The sequence below is a fragment of the Stegastes partitus genome, unplaced genomic scaffold (assembly GCF_000690725.1).
Source record: "Stegastes partitus isolate 25-593 unplaced genomic scaffold, Stegastes_partitus-1.0.2 Scaffold1081, whole genome shotgun sequence".
Taxonomy (NCBI): Eukaryota; Metazoa; Chordata; class Actinopteri; family Pomacentridae; genus Stegastes; species Stegastes partitus.
In genome coordinates, this window is record NW_007578812.1 from 122,621 (window position 1) to 145,389 (window position 22,769).

Consider the following 22,769-nt stretch of genomic DNA (forward strand, 5'->3'; position numbering starts at 1 on the left):
AGACACAAAGTGGCCCATTTCAGCCGAAGCCGGGGTGAGATCAGAACAATGTGTGCCCGACTTGGGAAAATTGCACCTATGAGGACGACAAGCATAAAAATGAAAGATACGGACTTTGTACAGGATAGGTCAAGGAGAGGAAATGACTTATTAGGATGAGCTCACCTTGAAACAAAAACAGCTTTAGCATGAAATTGCGTCATATGTTATTAGACGAAGCAGTGATGGAATGTAGGTGCCGTTAATTCTCACGTTAAAGCCAATAAATAACAGCAATCTGTGCAGGAAGTGTCAGTAACAGTCACTTAACAGTGAAGAAAGGAGGAAAAAAAAAAACACAGCAAAGCACAAGTGATTGGAATAATTAATGAATAGAAACCGTGTGAGAAAAATAGAGCATACTGAACCGATGGAGCTACTGCTGTAGAAATCCACCAGATCACAGCGATGGCAGGAAAGATAGACGTGAAAGCATCTCTCGAATATCTGCTTCATTCAGACGTCGAACTGTTTCTCTTTGCAATTTATGTAAATGCGAGGATGTGAGAATTTATGCCAAGTACGTTGACTCAGATACACTTCATACAGGTTTCAAGTACTTGTGCTTTACTCGCATGCTAAATGTTAATTTGACTGCAAGGGATGAACTGATCAAGTTTTCTTTAATCCAATCTGATCTGACGCATTTTAAAATTAGAATGCCAATTTCCGAGATGCTTCACGCTTATGATTATAGATCAGCTGTAGTACCTGGTTCCGCCACCAGGTGGAACCTCTTCATCCTGTGACGCTTCATGACCTCTGTCCACTGTGTTCAATCAACCAGGGACCAATTAGGTTTGGGTTTCTAAGTCCTGCTGACAGACATGACGGTCACCTTTGCGGTCTGTATGTGGCTTCAAACAAATTTCCAGTAGATAATTTGTATTATGAATACTTCATTTATTGATTCAACGTGCAGCCTTTATTAGGAAAATTAATTCAATTTACCAGACATGACAGCGGATATTATTGCAGACTATATTTGCTGTTCCACTGACCATCAGTTGGCGGCAATAACGTGCAACGAACCGAAGAAGTTTGCCCCCTAAAGGCGCTGAAGAAAAACGCTGCAGACCGGCAAACATGGATCCAAATGCTTTCGCCTAAAGGTGCCATATGTTAGATGTTGAACACCGATGTAGCATTAATGTAGCAGCAAACAACTATGTGCTTTGTAAAGATATAGTAATGGTGTCCTTAGCAGAGAATAACAGCACAATCCCTCTGTGTTTGCTGTAGTCTCAGGTTCTCCCTTTTATTTTTCTGCAGTCCAGCTGTGAATGTATGTTGGTCTGTAACGCAAAATCCCAGTCTGGCGCTCAGCTGGTTCCCCGAAAACCAAAGAACTTCAAAACAAAGCATCTTTATCTGTTACTTAACAAGTTTATTCCGCTTTATTTTAGCTCGGTGTGAAAGGTTTTCATGTACGACTGCTGCACAGAGAACTTTTAAGTCAGAAAATGCTTTCAACGTGTTTCTTAGACCTCAAAAGTATGCAATGCATTTTCATTAGAACGTAATTTTAGTTGTTACACGCCTCCCTTCCACATTATTTACATGTTAATGCATCATCTGGTATTATGCAATAATTAAACACTGATTATGCAGCTTAATTAGTACCACATTGTGCCGATTACATTAGATTTGGACTTATAAGTAGTTGTATTTTTTAAAAATATGTTTTTGACACCAGTGAGACGACAAAAGAAGGAGAATTTAAGCCTAAAAAATAAGATTAAGGTCATCAACTAGGCCATTTTTCCCCTCGCAGCCGACGCCACAAATGCTGCAAATCTCGTCTTTAAAATGGAAATCGCCAACAGTCTTAATTGTGAGCAGCGGCTGAATTACAATATATTTGAGAAGCCTAAAGGACGCTTGTAATTACCCAAAGCCGCTACAGCAAATACATTAAACCCCGTGAAAAAGGCTGTTTCAGATCTTAAGTTTTTCTTAAATATGCGCGGCTAAATAGACGAAATGTTCTTGGAGTTTAAAAACACACTTACTCGAGTGTTATGAGTTTAATGCTTTCATTGCCGTAATTGACGGTGGCCCGGCGACACAATCGAGCAGCAGATTTTGATTGAAATATTGGTGAGTCCCGATTGGTGCAGAGATGGATGATGTAGCATCACCTTTTTCACAACTGAACCCACTTCAGACCAGACAAAAAACTCTTGTTTGAAATTGTCAGAAAACCCTCATCGCTTATTGTAAGAAAACACATTTGCAGTTGCCTGTAGACATTTGTAATATAACCTTCTTTCATGTCATGATGATAAGCTCTGTTTGGGTTGGCGACCCAAACGTCGGCGTCACTTAACCCCTGCAGGGTTTCAAAGAAGAAGCCGACTCCGTCCTGTAGCCACTAGAGATTCGGTGCAGGTGCAGGGCGGCACTTGTTCAGTGGAAACTCTCTTGTCACGGACATCAGCCTGTGTCAGTATTTTCCCCCCATTAGCAAGCCAGATGGACACACACACTTCCTCGCAAGCACGCGCGCCGACAAGGCAGACAACTGGCCACGCGAAGTGATTTAAGGCGAGTATTATCAGAGTGTTATAGGTCATTGTCTAAATGAAGCGTGGTCGAACAGCGGCGGTCTCATTTCCACCGCCTGACCTTTTCTCGCTAGATGCTGGCAGGATGAGCGAGCCACATAGCTGACATTAATGACCCGCTCCCTCTCTTCCCTTTTCTCTGTTTCCCTGCGTCTGTGACTGTCATTTTATCACTCTCTCTTTTTTTCGCTCTCTAGCTGTGCTTCCGTCCTGTTGTTCAGCAAATTCTTGAGTGAACTTGTGAAAAATAAATTGGGCAGTTTCTGTCAAAGAATTTGGCTCCCTTTGTGGCGGCGCGGTATTATACAACACTGGAGGGATCGTTTTTTTTTTTTCCTTTGGAGAGCGAGATGAGGCGGCCGATATCCAGCTCATGACCGCGTGTTGGAAATGGATTTACGATGAGATTAGGTTCAGTTAACTCAGAAGACATGGCTGTAGAAATGACAAAACAAGGACACGTTTATTCCAAAAAAGTAGTGGTTGTGATGTTTTAATTTCTGTTCGTTAGTGAGTTAAATGGACGATACACTTTGGGTAATTAAGGCTGCTTTAAACGCCTGAAACAGCAAGAGTTTCTTGAGCTGAATCTCTGATTTAATGCTGCCTTCCGTTTACCGTGGGAATTAGAGTTTGGGATGTGGCGAGAGGTGACCACATGTACATACAACATGTTGGAAACCAAGAGGACACCTCCAGGAACCAGGCCGGGTACCCGTAACGTATTTGTGTTGCACGAGAAAAGTTAGTTTTCATCTTGTGAATGATCAAAGTTACAGGTTGGCAGTTTATTACAGCCATGCATAACGTAGCCTATACCGCCATCTTGTGACGACTCCAAGCAAGCTAGTTTATTCATTCCAAAGCAGTTTTTGACAATTTACAATTTTGCTTTTAACTCGCTTTACAGTCACATGGAAACAGGGCTATTGTTAGCCATTTTGGGCGGTAGCAACTAGTCCACATAAGTTGGACAGAACTGCGTGTACGGCTGGTACAACGCGACACGTATAAGACAAAGATGCTAATAAACGTTACGTTACGACAAAGTTTACTGCTGTGGATGTGCAGAGCAGCCATTTTGGATTTTAAGGCCCTTGGTGCCACTGAGCATTAGCGAACCATCTTGACAGCGTTGGCCTTTGCAAGGATGCTAATGTAGCTTATTAGCTTTCATTTAACTGCTGCTATGAGACTGCGAACCGCAAACAAGAATTGTTTGCCGTCAGGTGTATGATAGTCGTGAGTCACACAAAAATGTTAAAGACACTGGAGCTAACTAGCGTGCTAACTGACAGCAACCTAGCTAGAGCTACATGTGCAGCTATTGTGACCGTAGCTGACTCGCAGTTAGCCCAGCTGGAGCTGAACAGACACTGGATTTTCAGAATTGATTTCTAACATGTGTGACCTAAATATTCCTTCACCATTGAGTAGCACAGAGTAGTTTTACAGAGTTGTGAGTGAGCTGGTGTGCTCAAGCTAAAGATCCACCCATTCTAGGGAAGCCTTGGTGCAAGGTTACATTTGAGGATTTTTTTTCATCTTTATCAATGAACGAAGGACTTCATTCAGTCACACTTCAGTCAGACTCAGGTGTTTTGGCAGATGACGCGACACTGCCTCTGCCACTCTGCGTTGTCAATCACAAAGACTAGTCATCAAAATACGGTGTAAATGTCCAATCACGTCTAATTTCAGAGACTGTTTTTCATCCTCACATGCTTGTTGACAGCGCGGCACAAATTTAAAAAGCGTGCCAACACAGCCAAAATTAAATTTTGACATTCCAGGTCCGAGGTAATAATATTCTCCGGTGCTGGAAAACCGTCCTTCAGTTCCTTCTAAACAATCTGCTGCTGCTTTTAGAAACAGACAGCGGAGGGTTTCGACCTCCTCGTGTCGGTTGGTTGTTACATCAACTGCTCGTAGCAAGAAGTTGACTTTGATTCCTATTTATATGAAAATGTCACAGATAATTACTTCAACATTTTCATTTCGGATTCTATAATCAAGTGTTTGAAAGCAATAATAATAAATATAAGGTAGTTTTCCAAACAGCCGCCGTGTGCGCGTCCACATTCGAGCGATCTGCTACAAATGTCATATCGTCTTCATATTACGCTCCGGATAATAAATCTTAAAAGCTGCTGGAGTTTAATGCCTCCGCTCGTCGTTGCATCACCAGAGGAGCAAACACGGTACCAATAAAGCCGTGAAAGCCAATAATGAGCCAATAATATATGCTCAGCGAGATATTAGTCAGCCTCTTCCTCTCTCCCTGCAGACCGGGGAGCTGTGGCGTGTTTGTCTTCGGCTGCTGATGCTAATGACGATGATGAGGGCAGCGGTGGAGAAGACGCCGGCGCCGCCCATCCCGTCTACCCCGGCCTGCAGTTCTGCGCCAGCCAGCACACAGACCGAATATATCTGTACTCCAAGGTACGGCTGCCTGTGCGAGCGTTTGATTGTGCGTGCTTGATTATTGACTCAACCCTTAAGGGGACTGGAGATGTTTTGCTAATGATTTTCACTGATTATATTTTTTTTTCTCAAGGTTGTGAATAGGTGCTGCGATTACAGGAAATCTTGCAATTACCTCCATTGTCCATGTGCTTAGTCAGACAACATTTCTTTAACTTATAGTCATGTGCACATAGGCAGTAATGCAACGTTGTGTGATTCAATTACAATTTAAATGTTAAACAATTACTAAGGGGATTACATCCAAATATAAATTTTCGGTAACAGATTTTTTCTGTAGCTTGAATTTGACATTTGTTCTGTTGCTTTGCATCTTTTTGCAATGCATGTTTTGCCTTGTTTCCAGACAATGTAGGTCAGCAAAGGAGCCGTCTCTACGTCTAGACCAGGGGTGCCCCATCCTGGTCCTCGAGAGCCCCTATCCAGCATGTTTTAGATGTTTCCTTCTTCCAACACACCTGATTCAAATGATCAGGATCGTTATCAGGCTTCTGCAGAGCTTGATGATGAGCTGATCATTTGAATCAGGTGTGTTGGAAGAGAGAAACATCTAAAACATGCAGGACTGTGGCCCTCGAGGACCAGGATTGCCCACCCCTGATGTAGGCCAACCACTGCAGTTCCTCGAATGTCCACTTGGTGCTGACTCCAAAAACGAGCCAATCCACATTGACCCCCATATTAAAATGTCTAACTTAACAGCAGAAATAGACACAACCTTTGGTCTCTTATAGCTAAAATCTCAGTTTTTAGCAACTGCAGGCGGATGAATTCGTATGTAGCTCACTTGTTAGGTTGTTTTAAGGCTTAAACGTGTGCATAACATAGCATAGGTAGCTACCATCATCTGACACTTCATCACCTGCATGGAGTTATGCAGACTCAAGAACTGCAAGAACCTCAGACCTCCTCAGATTTTGGGCGTTGTTTTTGATTGGTTCCCTTGTTTAAATTTGCATCGCCTCCCATCTGCTATTAAAGTCAGCATGCATTGCTTGAAGTAACCTCAGTCTGCCTGTTGGCCAGTTTAAGACATTGGTGTAAAATGTATTTTTTTAGTTATTCATTACATTTTGAACAAAGTACCTGTCACCTATTACATTTCAGAAGTGAACTTTCCAGCTTTGTGTGCTGCCAGAAGTCCCTGTCACTGAATTTCACTTACATTTCTGAGAACATCTCACTGATGGGTTGTGATCACTGGATGGCTGAACCCCACAGGTTTCCTGAACACTGACCATCCGCAGTGTCTGACTCCTCCTAACTTCCTCCTAATCCAAAGGGATGAGCGTAAGTGGAGCTGAGGTGGGTCATAAAGTGTCCTGTGACAACACCCACCTGTCACTCAAAGCAGCCATTCGCTTAATTATGCAGAACTTTTAAGCCCCAATACAATTTAAACTGGATAGTTTTATAAAAATTCAACCCTGTACAGTTGTAACGAACAACACAATGTGCGACTTAGACTTAAAGCGATTTTCATACCAGGATGTAAACGTGTTTATTTTTAACGTGAAGTTGGACATGTTAACATTGGGACCTATGGGGATTGACTCCCTTTTTGAAGACAGCCTCAAGTGGACACTTAAAGAACTGCACTCTAATGTTGGCTTCGTTTTTCAGCACCTCTTAGTCATCATTAGCTACGTCAGCGCAGAAAACAAATGGAGGCTCTATTTCCAAGGCACACTACACTTGCTTATGTACGTAGTTGGTTCTGGTAATTTCCCATCAATAACTCACATCAGGAGGTGTACAGCGTCAACACTTTATTCCTTTTGCAAACGACAGGTAGACGTGGGCTGGTGTCGTGTCACATGTTTGAGTACCGGCTATTAAATTACTAATTATCTCCGCAGCTATTTGAAAATGCTAACCTTTCTTTTGCAGCTTTAGGTGTAAGGAAACAGGAGCTTATTTTACCTTCTAAATCAAAGATGTCATAATTTTTTTTTCCTCTTTTGTCTCCGGGTCTCACAGCAATAAGAATAAATAAATAACAAAAGGGCATAAAGAGGTTTGAAGCCTGCTCAGTGTTTTGTTCCTTACCAGCTGTAGTGAACAAAACATAATTAAGTCCTTTTTTTTTTTTGCTTTTGAGCGTGAAGTCTCATTGTTATCAACAACTGTTTCTCAAGTTTCAGCTGCAAATAACAATGCAGGTATAAAAATAAGAGACGTGCTGTTCTTTCACACGTTGCCAATTAGCAAACAGGAAGGATGTGAGAAAGTAGCTTCAGGCAACATTAAGAAAGTCAAAGTTTAGGGATGAATAATGTTCTTAACTAATGGTGATTGAAAGAGGTGCAGTTATTCCATTTGCAGGCGACACGGAGGCCGACTTTGATGGGCTTAGACTGGGGGAAAAAAACAGGCTATAATGTGTCATTACGGGTTCAGCATAGTGATTATAAAAGCTCGGTACTTGATTATAACTTAGACTCGGTCTTATTAACGCAGGAACAAGAGCCTGTTCCAGTCACTTCACGCTTTTTTTTTTTTTCTCTTCCTTTCTCTGAGATTGAAAAGGTGAAAGAAAAGCTCTTCAAATCCATTCATATTCTTCCGTTCAATACAAATTAAAGGTTTAGGAATTACCAAGGGATTACCAATGCGATTTAACAGGGAGCCACCCATCTCCAAGCCTCCTCCTAACTTTTTCAATTTTATCTACAATCCTCCTGTATTTACCAGGAAGGCGGTCGACGAAGGATTTTTATTTAATATGTTTTGTGCACAAATGTCTTCTTCTTTTTTTTTTCGGTTAATCTAAACTGGCAGGGGCAGCCCAGCAATTTTAAATATCATTCTCAGTTTGCTTGACGCGCGCCGCTCGGGCTGAAAACAGCTGCCGAGTGTCTGCTGCGGCTCTCGAGGAGCTTTGTCAAGTCTAAGCCGAGAGAGAAGTCTGCGTTTCAAAGTGGGGACGGAGGACAGGGTCCGGTGAGAGACGAGTGTTATGAAAAATGCAGGATCAAGTGTCTTCGGAGCAACAGGGAAGTGCCACAGTATGTAGGTTGACATATGTGGCCTGGACCTGCGTGTTGGCAGCAGGAAATAGATGATGGCTGCTTGTCCTACTGTTGCTCTACACTTTGGCATTTGTCCTGATGACTGTTAAACAAAAACTGCATCGTTTCTTTCTTCATTTCCCTAAATTTAGCATGTAATTACAGAGGTACTATTAAGAATGCAAGCAAGTTAAGCTCGGTGATTATAACACTGAAGGTAGCCTCGCCTTGATGTAAAAAATGTAAATATTAACAGGCCTTTAGGGTCGGTTTAGGTCCAAACCTTGTTTCGCCCCCGTAGAACCTATTTTTGGGCTATTTTTTGTGGACAAAAAGCCACCCACACTGCAGTAGAAAGCGGCCTAATATATCAACAAATAAACGTTATATCTAAATGTAAACACAGTATGATAGCGATATTAAAAAAGGGGGAATAACAGTTTAACTTGTCGCTCGACTCCGCACCACCACATGCTCTGCTACATGTGCTGCAGACAGTACAGCACTTGTTGTAAACAAAACTTTCAGCATCTTGTTCAACTATATGACGCAATCAGGGCCACGACTTTCGACTCTGTTCTTGGATTACACACTTAATTATTAATTAACTACCACTAACAGCGACTGAATGAATTTTAAAACCAGTGGGCTAGCAGCAGGAGGACAGACTGTCAGTCGTCTCCCAACTTTGTGAGCGCTCGGTATTAAATCTCTGGAGTGATAATCCTGTTTTCTGTGTTCTTGGCTGGCAGTGACTAATGTATGGTTGCTAAGATTGCTCAAAATATGATAAGTGACCACCTTGCAGCTCTGTTCAAATCATGATGAACAACAACAACAACAACGGCTGCCCTGGCAGCACTTGAGGCAGCTGAGGGACCGAGTATTAGATCAGTCATAAATGTTTAGATATCTTCTAACAAGCTGTGGTTGTTTAAAAGAGCTGACCAAGACGTTTCAGCGAAGGCAGTCGGCCAGGAAGGCGAGCAGAGACGCTCTACCTACAGCATCCAGTCACAGGGGGGAGACTTTGGGCATTTCATTAGGTAATCAAGTAAAATGTTCTTTAAGCTGATTTCATCATTGAAGCTTCTGGAGCTGCTTGCACCCAGCAGACTAATACAAGCCATAGTTTAACCCCGGTCTGACTCTGATTACACTCCTGTGCATTCTTGGCACTCCTCTTGAGTGCCACTTGCCAACAGACCTCCGTATTGATCGCATTGTGATACTTAACGCCCTTTTGTTTCATTCATGAGGGATCAAATTCCTTCCCCACTAACGCAGATAAGAGACAAGAGGGTTTTACATAGAGGAGACCAAAGCGCTGAACTGAATCACCAATGGAATATTACCCTGACGGCAATAGACAAGTGTCATGTACGCGTGGCTGAGACGATAAGCCGCGGAGATAAATGTCCCCCGCTGTCGTTTAAATGATAAACTGGAGGAATTCTGGCTGGAAAGCTGTCACATCGGGATAATCCTGGACCGGGCGTAGAATTCGCACGGGGGGCCGCTCGAAGCACAATCAGAGGAAGATTTGTCACCGGGGCTTGAATGAGAAATATTGAGAGTATTAGGAATTTTATGTCCAGTTTCTACACATCAAACGATTGTTTTACTCAAGGATTCGCTGTCCTCTCTCCCGGCGCTTTGGTGTTTTGACACCAGAAGCGGCGGATGGGTGCGGTTGACAACATGGAGAGTAATTCATTGTATATCTCGCTCAGGCTCCACATCTGTTTGTGACAAACCTCTAAAATACTCGTTGAATGATGCGATATTCTAACGATCCGCACTTGTCAGGGCCTGTTCACGTTGATAACTGTTTTATGCTCAAATGTCTACAAAGACGTCTGTAGGCTTTATCTATAGAGATAAACACGAGTTGTTTGCTGCACAAATCGCAGAAGTAATGAATGGAAAATCTCCTGTATCCCAGGAAGGAAGGATCTGATCTCGCTATCTTGTCAGAGCTGTGGATTTTAATAAGGCGGCGGATAGTTTGGTGAGGAAGACATGCCTGTTTTGAGGGAAGACGGCTCGCAACGCTGCTGCTGCCGCCGCCGTGTGTTTACGGCTGTTTGATCAGCGTTTGTCAGGCTCTGATCAATGCTTTGTGACGTGAGCGTCGGCGTGGGGGTTTCTGACAGCAAAGAGGTGTAGACTCACGTAGGTACTGTTACTGACACAGACACGTGATATTTAAAAAAAGAATGAAAGAAGAAATAACGTGGGTGTGCCTAGTGTCTTTTCATGACCTTGAATAATGAATACCACGTATTCAGCTCTGTTTGACGGTTCTTGCACAAGACATCTGGGAAATATTTGGATAGCAACGTTAATGCTAACAGCGCTAATATCCAGAATTAAATGACTTCTGTGGTCTTAATTTGTGCATCAAGTTGATATTGCTTTTATATTTTTAACCCAAACTGCCTGTTAATGATCTGGAACAAACCCGCTGTTCATTGTTCACGACTTGCAGGAGCTAGCTTAGCATTGTTGGTGCTAGCTGCTGCTTTCTGTACCCTGGAATTCTCAAGCAGCAACATCCAGAGCTAAAAAGTCAACAGAGACGTGCCAGAAAGCAGTTTGAGCTGCTGTGATGCAGAGTGGAGACTAGAGGCTTCTCTGTGCACAACCAACCAGCTAGCTGCTATCGTAGCCTGCAATGTGTGGCGTTTAGGGAACATCAGTGACCCTATTATTGATCAAAATAATCACGATTATCAGTTTGGGCACCATCCTGCACCCCTTGTTTGTTCTATGGTCATATTTCAGCACAAACTAATGAGACAAGTTCCAAAGGTTTCATACCATAAAAAGTCATTTTCCAGCTTTTTTCTTTTTAATTAGTTTTTATTCTTTATACGGATGTACTCCACCACGAAACCCTCCTAATTGTTCTACAGTGATTCATTCTTTCCAAATAGAGTTATTCAAGGCATTCGGTGAAATTATTTTTCACGTCACAACAGACGCAGCCGAGAAACTAAATATCACGATGTTCGATTTTTGGTTTAATGGTAATATTATGCAGCCCTGTTATATAAACTGCTCACAAAAATAAAAATGAAATTCATAAACATATCTCAAAAGATCCGTTTCCTGAAAATGAAAATAAATGAAGCTTTTCTGTAAATTATTGGATTTTGGGAAAGAAGCCCTCTTTTGAATTGATTTATTTGTTGCTCATGAGCATGTTAGTGCGGAGGATAGTGTGCCTGTTTTCAATCACATCTAGCAGGGCTCTAATCCTGCTCCATGCTGTTACAGCACAACCCGCTCCACCATTTCCCCTGACTCTCCATGATATTTATTTTACCATAATCCAAATAAACACGTGGGCCTCTGTGCACTCAGGCTACAGCGCAGGAAAAACTTCCTAATGTTGATTTGTATCTCCAAATCCACGTGTCGGCGGCCCGCTAGGTATTAACCTTTAGACTTTATCCTTTCTCCTCTCCCCTGCCCGTCCTCTCTGTCCACCATCTCCAGCAGCTGAAGGATTGTGGCTTTCACCTGAATTTGCTGGTCAGCTGCTTTCTTCTGAAATGTTTGGCACAGTCGCTGTTGTTTGATTGAAGTTAACACCGAGGCCAAGTGGCTTCTCGGGCTTCAAATTGCCAGTAGTTAGTGCTAATGAAGCAGTAATAACTGTGAAAATGTTCTTTATCGTGGTTATTTTTTACAATGATTATGCTGTTACCTCCGAGCCGCTGCAGTATGATTACCTATAATTACAGTGAGCTGCAATCCTATAGGTGTAGGCGCGCGTTATTTCATTATTTTATTTTACTCTTCCTATTTCTCATTATTTCTGCAGCTAATTCATGCACGCTGTCACAAGACAAGCAGTATCTTTAAACATATATGGGAATCAAGGGGACAAAACAAGAGAGATCACTAACGAGCTCCTCGGTTACCTCGGGGATTACCATGGCAACCAATAAAGAATACAGTGTGGCCAGATTACAGAACTTGAATGTAATTGGATTCAGGTTGTGCGAGTTGGTAATTAAAAATCTGATTGCTTGGCTGAAGATACCTAAAGTTTGAGTAGAAACTGAGCTACGGTGCACAATGGAACTAATTGCGTGTGAACCGTGCAAAACTATATATTTATTTCTAATTGCTGAGTGACAGGTAGGGTTCTGCCGTTGCTGCTCATGTTCTCCACAGAGGTGTTCATCGTATATGGTCGTACTACAAACTGGAGCTTATTTGACTCATAGTGACCACTGTTGTGTTGGACATTAGAAAGTTTAGAGCCATGTCGTGCTCTGAGCTAAACGCTAACATCAATCAATCCGATTTAAAGTCCTTGTCGTAGCAGCTAGAAGGGATCCAGGCCCAGCGCTGAGGCCGTGCTTGACTTCGTCCTGCTGGTTCACATCAGCAATAACAGAGAATATACTGCTACCAATAAAAGCCATTCCTCAGATGTAGCTAATGAGCAAACAAAGTTCACTCGCTGCCGCCCACCTCCTGTGACACATGGAGTTAACATTTGTTTGATAGCATCAGGAAGCTTTGTTTGCGCTCCATCCCTCCTCCCAGGTTGGTATCAGAAGTTATATAACTACAGTATTATCCTGACATTTCTTCTCGACTGAAACAATAACCCGGCTGCGTCGTCATTCACTCAGAAGGACGGCCGGCGAGTAAACTGGCGTGGTTGTATTTCTGTTTGCTTTGGTTACACCAGTGTGACTCAGCAGCAAAAATCCCACGTCTCACCAACTGTTTGGGCAGGAAAACACGAGGAGGAGCCGGTCAGGAACCTCCGAGAGAATCACGAAGGGACTGTGTGCAGCGTGGAGCTCCGTTTACTGCTTCAAACGACGGCTCTCTACGGGCGTCTCTCTGCCCAGCGAGCCCAAGCGACGGTGTTTTAGCCAAAACCGTTGACTGTCTTCCTTGACCACATGAAAGAAGTATTTCTTTCTGCCACTTCTGCTTAAACACTTACCCGTAATCTTTGTAGATTAATTTTCCGTCAATCAAGCGGTCGTTTCATCTCCACCGAGCGACACTTTGATTATCTGATTCTGCTTATAGTTCCTAATTCGTGTACAAATTATCAAATAATGTTGCCAAGTAATTAAGTAGATTCAACATAAAGCACCTTTCAAGATGCCTCGCATAGAAAAATGATCATTTGGACGTCTCTGGTTTCATTCATGATCGAGATGAAAAAGGGAAAAAAAAAACAACTTCAGATCATGGCTGCAGAATCAATACTCATATACAGCTACCTTATATGTAGGAATTATGAATCTCTTTAGAATTCCTGGCTCACAGGTCTATGAAAAGAAGAAAGGCTTTGAGATGTCCCTTTTTTTTGTTTTGCTTTTAGACCACTACCTATGAAAGAAGTAGTCACATAAGAACTACGGTGATTCTGGAAAGACGAATGTTTTGTTTGCTTATAACCGTGAGTGAACCAACAAATAAGACATTTTCGTTGTCGTGAAGGAAACAAAACTTGGTCAGCAGCCCCAACATCCTGCCGAGATATAAATCTAAATCAAATATGGAGTTAAACCACGGCACCGATATTAGCCAGGCTAAAGATGTTTATCGGTATATTAGCAACACTTCCACCAGGATGAAGATGATGGTTGTAACTTTGCTCCCGGCTGTCTTCTTCCTTCCCGTCTCCTCCTCATCTTTTAGGACGGAGCGCCGCTGAACTTGAGCTTCGTCCCTCTGGACATCAAACTAACCAACTGGGACGACCTGCCCGAGGCCTTCAGCCGGCGCCGGGAAAATCGAATACAGGTCTGCCCTTCCCGCCAGGCTGAATGCGTGTGTGTGTCTCTTGCATGTGCTTTGATATTCACGGCTGTGTGTGGGTGTGCATGCGGAGCGTTTACACCGGGGAGGTGTACACATTTAATTTGTCATTACTGGTAAAACGCTGTAAAGGGGAATTAAACTAGAGCTGACCTTTCGGTTATAAGATGTGCCAATACTTCTTTTTTTTTCTTCTGATTGATTGGAAAGACAAGACAAATGCAACCAAGACATGATAAGATTTGGAGGGCGATGAAAAATTCTGCTCAAGAGTGCAGCTGAAAGTTTTTCTGCTGGTGTGCCCATAGGCTGCTTTAAGGATGACCTTAATTTTAGACGAAGATAATTTAGTTTCATATCGCAGTCAGCGGAGCTATCGCCTCGGTTCCACTGATCCAGTGAAGATGAGGCACGAGGCAGTGTGGGGTTATTAAAGCTAACTGATATGTGTGTGTGTGTGTGTGTGTGTGTGTGTCGGTGCCATGTGAAACTAATGACACCAGTGATCACGAGCAGGAAAAGCAGCAGCAGCAGCAGCATCGGCAGCCTGACAGATAGGTGGAATGTGGACGCCCACTTTCCACCACTGCAGGGCCCGAGGAGTGATGGAGGAGGGGTTGGGTGTGATGGAGGGAGCGTGGGGGCGGTTTGGGGGTTTGGGCAGCCGAGGAGACCAGCAAAAGAGAAAGTGCCGTTTTATGACGGTCGTTAAAGGAGACGGATCATCGCCTCAAACGACCCCGCACGCCAACCGGCTAATATTAAATCCTGCAATCTGCCGCGGCAGTAACAGCCCCTGACAGACGCCCCACCTGTCACGTTGTTTATGTTGGTTTGTAAAACCGAGGCGTGAGTTGCATCCATCCTCTGACCCATCATTTATGCCCTGTTACTCTCCAATTGTCCATCAAAATCAATACCAAGCAAGCAGTTTAATGTGGCCTGCAACACGTAAACTCTCCGACGCCCGGTGCCACAATAGAAACTAACCGCTGAAATATCTTTAATATAAACGGCCAATTATTATAAAACTTGTATTAGAATGATCTACATTGGGGCCGTATTTCTGAGAGGAGAGCCTGAGATGTTCTACCAGTGACATGAAGAGCCAACAGTGTTTTAAAACGCCTCTGATGTCTGTAACTCTGAGTTCTTGCTTTTTAAAAGAGCTCATGGAGTCGAATTTTTGGCAAAGTAAAAAAAAAAACTGAGCACTGTAGTTTTTAGCAAATCGTTCAAGGAGGAAAAGTGCTTTTTTTTTTTGAGGAGTATTTTCAGCTGCACATTAAGAAGCATCTGATGCTCCTCAAAGGACTGACAGCAGCGTTCCTGAGACTGAGTCAACTAATACACTCGCAGGTAAGCTAATAGGTTTCTTCTGGCTGGAAATGACATAAACAAGTTACAGAAAATGTCAAGACAGTGTGATGCAGAAAATGTTCCTGTAATTTCTACCATACTCTGTAAATTCAACAGCGGACACGGTAGCTCTCTAGTCAGTTACTAGTCAATTGCAAGTCGCGGCTAAAAGCAAAAAGCTTTGTGAGCTGCCATTAGAGTCTGTCACCGAGAGAGAGCTGCACATTGTGGCTGCTCGCAAGACGATCAAAAGCCATGAAGCCCTATCTGAGTGTTTTTAAGTGCCAGTGGTCTCAGTGCAAAGCGTCACCAAGAAGCACGAGGAGGTGTGAAACATCACAGGAAAACAAAAGTGACCAGTGCACGAGTAAGGACGGTCGTTAGAGAGACCAATAAGGATCCAAGACTTCTCCAAGACGGCCTCAGAGAAGGTCACCAGGGCGAAGAAGAAAGGCGCTGGCCGTCAGTTCTGTGGTCAGATGAGATGAACGTGGAGTTGTTTGGACACAAGGACGGGAGTCAATGTCAGAGATGGTGGTGGGAATGTTGGAGGAGGCAGAGGAAACGGCTTCATGAGGAAAAAAGAAAAAACAGAAGACCAGCCTTCCACCCTTAAGAGCTGGAGATCATCTCTATCCCAGTGAAACATAAAGAACGATTGTTAGCAACCATAAGGACTGCCCGGGTCCAAATGAAGACCTAGGAAGGTTTTACAGTTTGGACGTGGCATTTTCAGCACAAGTGTAAAGCAAAAACAAACTGTTGAGATGTATCATTAACCTCTGTGACATGATGTCTCGCTGTCATTTGTCATTTTCAGCCAGAAGAAACCTATTGGCCTCGTCGAGATTCACTATAAATCAAAAGTTGGTGAATCATTTTGGGCTTGTGCTGGTTAGTGGGATCAGTTCCGTGGTGTTTTGTGGGATAAGCTGCCATTAAGACGAACACAAACCTTAAGAATAAAAGCAGCTACACGCTGATAAAAATCAAAGTGCTCCAGTTTCCACCCACACAAAGTCTCACCTATTAACTCATCTGACCTTCGGTAAAGCTGCAAGCCACAAAGACCATCCCACTCTCCACTTTATTCATGACTTTTGACATCTGCCTCGACTCCTTGACTCCCCGCTAACCTTTGACGGCTTTTCAGAACAGTTACCGCTTCGTGATGTCACCAGAGCTTGTCCAGGGTCTTCAGCTGCACTGCACTCGTGTCAGGAGTCTCCAGAAAACCCTGCACATGTCGAGCAGGGCTTCTGTGATCTACCAGCGCATGACATCCAGGCTGACTGCTGTTCTTTGACTCCTGATCTGAATACAAGACAACCCTCAGCTCTGTTTCCAGATCCTCCAGGAGAATGGCAGCCTGCTACTTACTGCCTTCAATCTCAAGCAAGTGATGGGCAATAATTGAGGATTATCCTCTTTTAAAGTCGAGTGGCATATTTTCACAAAGATGACAGCTCATCACGTTGTCATTCTCCACAGTCCCAACAATGACAATAACTCAAAGTGATTTTAAAGGCCCCATATTGTGGCCCTTTTCAGCAAATTATCGAGAATATGTCTGCATGTTTTCAATTTAAATTAATGTAACGATAGTACTTAACCATATCTCTATAGCCCCTTTATAAACAGACTGTTTCATTGGTAGTCGCTTTAATTACAGCTTAGCTTCTGCAGTCCACGCCCCCTTCAGGAAGAAGACTCTCTGGATCTGCTGTTGAGAACGCAGAGCAAATCGGTGTGTTACGGGGAGTCAGACCCAAATGCAGACAAAGGGTCAAATAAACAAGAGGTTTGGGGGTTTTTGTTGTATACAAGAGGAGATGGGTGTAGGAACGACTACTGGGGAAGGGACGAGGAAGCTCACTTGGAGGGAAGGGAAAGAACTACAGCTAAGTAGGAATTAGGGAAGTTACAAGGTTAGACGTGGTCCCACCAACCTCTACCGGGGAAATAGCCAAACCAGAAAATCTAATGAGGCCGAGGTGAAAACCACAAAATGCCAGGAGAAAGAACACTTTGGCATACTTGGGTGATCTAGGGGGTTACTGGGCAGGACCAACTACGACAAGACGAGGAACAGTTCGGGATAGGTTTCAGACTCACAACAAGAAAATTGAGGCGCGTACATAGACGACACTAATGAGTGGAAGATCTGAGCTTCACAAACCACAGACTGATCTACGCAAAGGTGGCAATTAGAGACGAAGAAACAGACAGGATACACAACTACCAATTAGTTAGCATTACTAGTACGAGAGCGCAGTCATTTAATGTGGAAAATACAGCCGACCTCACAGCACAACTGTTGCTTTCAGCTTGTGTTTGGTAAGTTTGTTAGACAACGTCGTGGTTATAAAATCAGTATTTTAGCGGTGCAAAGCTTTGGAATGGCTCTAAAGTGACTAATGGTTAACATGTAGTCTTCAGTCGCTAGTTCACGCTCGTTCTGCTGTCTCGAAACGGGAAAATGTGTAAATGAGAACAGCTTTATTTTGGAAGTCAGCTGTCGTAAAATACAGTCTATGTGAGCACAGAGAGCAGGAGAGAAGTGAACTGATGTTACCATGAAAACACAGCAACCCACGTAGTCCTTGTTTGTTGGTTTCAAATACATTTTTCAATATAATTTCCATTAAACTCTGACCTGTGGCCATAAGATCAAAGTTATTGGTCACATTAGTCATGCAACATGCTAATGCTAAAGGGTTTTCCTACTGTTGTGGGGACATTGCCATTAAAATACCAGTAATCTACTAGATCGTCAGTTCCTTAGATGGTGGGGGTGCATGAAGGCTCTTGTGTTCACTCCTGCAGCCAACAGCAGAACATTTGTTGTGCTTTGCTTGCGGCTGAGACGTTTTAGAGTTGGTTTTAAACCATCAAAACGCAATAAATATGGATTTTAACCATATTGGACCTTTTAGGGAAATGTAGGTTTTGCATGTTTTCATTATTTATGGAAGCAAAGAAAAACCACAATAATCAAAATCTAACAAGAAACCGTTTACCTACTTGTGAACCACTGAATAGTTACTGTCATGGTGAATGTTCAGTGTTCAGGGAAACAATGTTAGACTTAAGTTCGTCATTATTTTGGGGTCTGAACGTTCAAGTCATGTTCTCAAAGTAGATGGTGTCAAAATGTCAAATTAAGTCAACAGAAAATTCACATTTGAGACGATAAATATAGGTTTAGATGTTTAAAACATTCAAAAAGGAGAATCTAGACGCCCTAAATTAATAACGCAGGTAAGTTGAATATTTAAATGTTGTAAACTTAATGGAATCTTATTTAACAATTGCTTTTAATGAATAGTAATGTTTCTGTTATGATTCACCCGATTCGGCTGCTGGAGCGTCAACAAAGAAAGCCTGAATGTTGTGATGGCTGGAAAATATGTCCATATTCTGCGTATTGAGCTTCATCTTCAGACAACTCATCTTTCTGTGACAGTGGCTATCATCAAGTGTAATATATGTAGGTAAATTGCCCATTAGGCCTTGGTGCCTGGTGTGCTATTTGTTATTTTGCCAGTGGATTTTCTTTGAATCCTTGACTTGGCTGAAAGCGCATACGGCTCTCTATTGGTTTGATGGGTTTTGTTCAGCTATCTGGAAAACTGTCTCCTTTGAATAGTTTGTTTTCAGCTCAAGTGTATTTTCAAAATTGAAAAGCTAAAAAATGTTTTGCTTTTAAAGAGGTTCCAATGTCCAAACTATCAATTTGTGTCGAAGATGAAGGCTCGAACAGCTTCGGTTTCTGCTTGAAATTGAATATAAAGTGAGGTGTTTTGTCCCCTCCTCCTCCTCCTCCTCCTCCTCCTCCTCCTCCTCCTCTGCAGGTGCTGAGGTTTGTCCAGGAGTGGAGCAGCCTGGCAGCCATGAAGCAGAAGCTGCTCCGACGCAGCGGCCTCCTCTTCCACAGCCCCACCCTGGGCTTACAGCAGCTGGCCGCCACCCAACGCCCTCACTCAAGCACCAAGAGGTCAGATTCTAGCTGGAAGTATGCTCTTGAAGGAAACACGCTTTGACTTTCACTAAAGCCCTACTTAAATCAGTGATTTTCCAGTCGTAGCCCAGATACCGTACGTAGCAGCGACTCCCAACTATGGATTCGTCCTCATGTTGAAGCTGTGTTTGTGGACTCTAGCAGGAGAGACACTTGGCATTTACAGACTTTGGAGTGTTTTATCCTTTGCAAACCCAAAAACACTAGAGAGAAGATGAGAGGACAGTTTACTAAACTAGAAGCACATCATTAAATATTGACAGTAGTTTGTTTGGTTACATTTAGCCTCTGAACCAAACACTTTCTGCTGCTTTTTGACTCACTGTGAGCTCATTTTTCACTGCAGCATAAAGCCCCAAACCTCCATAGAAACAGCACAACCACAGCTAGGACCAGAGAGAGTTTAAAAAGATGTCTTCTATGCAGCATGTGCAGTGGTGCGGTGGTGCCAACGCTGTAAAGAAATCATTCAATAGATACTTTACTGTTCACATTTTTACAACCTCTACAAGCTCAGTGTTTTTCACACTGCTCTGCCCGTCATTGTCGATACTTTACACGATCTCTGCAAGTGGTTTACTTCTAGCAAATTTTTAAATGAGACTTGCAGAGTTTATTTTGATGACATCATGACTTTAAACTCAGATTTGCAGCGTGATGCGTTCAAGAACCGTCGGAAAGTTTAAAGTCAGATTATTCTTTCTGTTTTTGCAGCTGCTTCTTTTTAAAGATAACATGCCCTACAAACCTACTGTGTAAAGGGTAAAAAACACGTCTCTAGAATAGCAGACGAATTGGTTGTTGCATTAATCGACTATTTAAAAAAAAAACACACAAAAAAAAACCAAAAAAAAATGAAAACAAACCAAAAAAAAGGGTTGAAAAGGGACATCTGCTGAGTGTTATTGTATGTTTTACTCACCCAAAGCCCTCGGTGTCGGATGTGAAATAATCTGGATGAACAGTTCATCGTTGGTTTGGAAAAAGCTGCACCTGGAGGTCCCTTGTTATCCTGCACCAGTTTAAGGCTCATGTTCGGAGCTCAGTTGTGATCTTTATTAGATTTGGAGAACTTTGCATTTTATAAATCATAGCAAAGGTTTCTGTTTTTTTGAAACTGAAAACATAGTTTGAAATATGAAAAGGATGAAAGCGAGAAGACCAGAAGAGTTACATTAAACCTAATTAACACTCTGCTGCATTTCATTTTTATTATACGAGGTGTTTCAGAAACGTTCCAGGACTGCCGTCACAAAAGATAGATTTCAAATCCAAACTACAAGCGCACTCCTCCAGCCTTCTCTGCCTTCACGCCGCCATGCCCTCCTGGAAGGATTCTTCCAGGATCCTCCTCAGCTCCGTCGTCACAGCCATATTAATGTCGTCTTTTAAGTGGGTCCCCTTGATGACCCCCTTGAGCTTGAGGAAGAGGAAACAATCCCAGGGAGCCAGGTGGGGTGAGTAGGGAGGTTGCTCCAGCACAGAGATGTTCTTCTCAGCCAGGAACTGTGGGATGCTCAGGGCGTTGTGAGCAGGTTGTCATGGTGGAGCAGCCACGACTCTGAACGAAGCAAACGCTGAAGGATCTCTTTGTAGACGAGCTGGTTGATCGTCTGAAGGGAAAAACTTGGAGTTTGTAGTTTGGGTTTGAAATATATCTTTGGTGACACCAATCCTGGAACTTTTCTGGCACACCTCCTACTTACAAGGGTTAAATAGCAAGAACAACACTGGTTCATTATTCCCAAATCTTCTCCAGTTATCATCTAATGTTGTCTGTGTTTCAATTAAATGAACCTCCAGTTAACAAAACTGCTTTAGGGGATGCCAAAAATTCTTCACTTCCTACAGCTTCAGCTTCAGTTGTTCATATAGACACCAGGTTTTTATTCAAGGTCATTAAAAATTCTGCCAGTTTGCGACGGTTTCATGACGATAATCTTGATCTGATTTAGCAAACCAGCTCCATCTACCAGCAGCAGTTCTCGTTTTACAAGGCAAAATCAAAAGAAGCCTGGTTTTGACCGTTTCTGTCCAAATTTACTGGATATTTGGAGTGCTAAATCCCCCCTCATCATCATTTAAACTGCATGTGTGCACTAACTAAGGGTCAGCTGTGGCACACCTCCCCTGTAGCGCTCCAGTAAATCTGCAGACAGTAACAAGGCAACAAAAATATGTCTTCCCCCATGAGCCCATCACTAAGACATCATTGAGCTTGGCACCTCCTTTGGGCCAGTTAGTGTACATTCTGAATTGGTGGAAGTAGTGAGATGAATTAGCTCCCAACATTATGTCAGAAACCAAGAAGCAATGTGTGAGATTTCACAGAGAAACGAGCAGATTTGTAAATACTAACTGCCCCAGGCATCATGGAAGGCTGAATAGTATTTGTGTGTGTGTGTGTGTGTGTGTGCATGTGTGTGTGTGGGTGTATCAAAGGGTGTCAGCTGAGGCATAAGAGAGGATGGGATGAGCGCTGTGTATGTGTACATGTGTGTTTTTTGACAAACAAGCATTGTTGCTGGCACACTAATTACAGCTGGCGTGGATAGAGGCAGGGAGAGTTTGCCAATTACAGGGTAGATTCGTGTGTGTGTGTGTAAGTGAGGGAGAGTGTTTCTCAACCGGGGAACGCGTTTGGGTGCATGAACCTAATCAAGGTGTGAGTAGGAGGCAATTGGCCCGGCTTGATTTGATACCTGTTTGATTTATTCACTAATCAGAACCAATCAAGCTCCAGCTTTGGCTCAGCGGGGCGATCACGGCTCACCTTCTCAGCACTGAGACGCTCGGCTTTCAACAACTTCAAACTTAATGTACTTTGCCGGGGTTTCCGACGCCGTGGATGCTTCTGTCATAAGCCACTCATGGTGATTTACAGCGATTTTAGAAGAACTAAGAGGATTTTAATCCAGTTTGCATCCTGCCTGAGCAGGCGTCATTGTTCGGATTACCACAACATTGGCCATAAATGGTTTATTGCTTCCTATAATGCGCCATTGCAATCACATAATAAAGACATATGCATTGCGTGTTCCACATATATGTGAAAACTAACTTTTTTTTTTACATGATTTCAAAAAATGTTTTATTGACTGTTGTGCAGACACATTTTTACCATCATTCATCGATCAACTCAAAAGACTCAAAATGTTTTAAGTAAGAACTGACAAATCAACATTTTATTACAACACAATAATCACATGGGAAATTTACAGACATATTAATATACAAATGGAGGACAAACTAAAGGAGAAACCTGTTTAAATCAGAGGACCAGAAGTGTCTTCATCCGGAAAGCTGCAGTTCCTCGAATGTCCACTTGAGGCAGCATTCAAAAGCGAGACAACCCCCATAGACTCCCATGATAAAATGTCCAGCTTCACAGCACACTATAAACATTTGCAGCCTGATATAAATGATTGTTTTGCTCTCTATATGCTAATGACAACTGCACAAGGATTTTTGTCCACCTTGCGC

The 22,769-nt window shown here is 42.8% G+C and overlaps 1 protein-coding gene across 1 annotated transcript in view; it reads left to right on the top strand.

The window, feature by feature from the left end:
- zranb3 (zinc finger, RAN-binding domain containing 3) overlaps window positions 1-22,769 on the top strand; it is a 99,779-nt gene that overhangs the window by 55,801 nt on the left and 21,209 nt on the right. Inside the window, exons 15-17 of the mRNA XM_008295863.1 lie at window positions 4,894-5,048; window positions 13,787-13,891; window positions 19,120-19,262. Coding sequence (XP_008294085.1) covers window positions 4,894-5,048; window positions 13,787-13,891; window positions 19,120-19,262 — 403 coding nt within the window. The remainder of the gene's footprint in view (window positions 1-4,893; window positions 5,049-13,786; window positions 13,892-19,119; window positions 19,263-22,769) is intronic.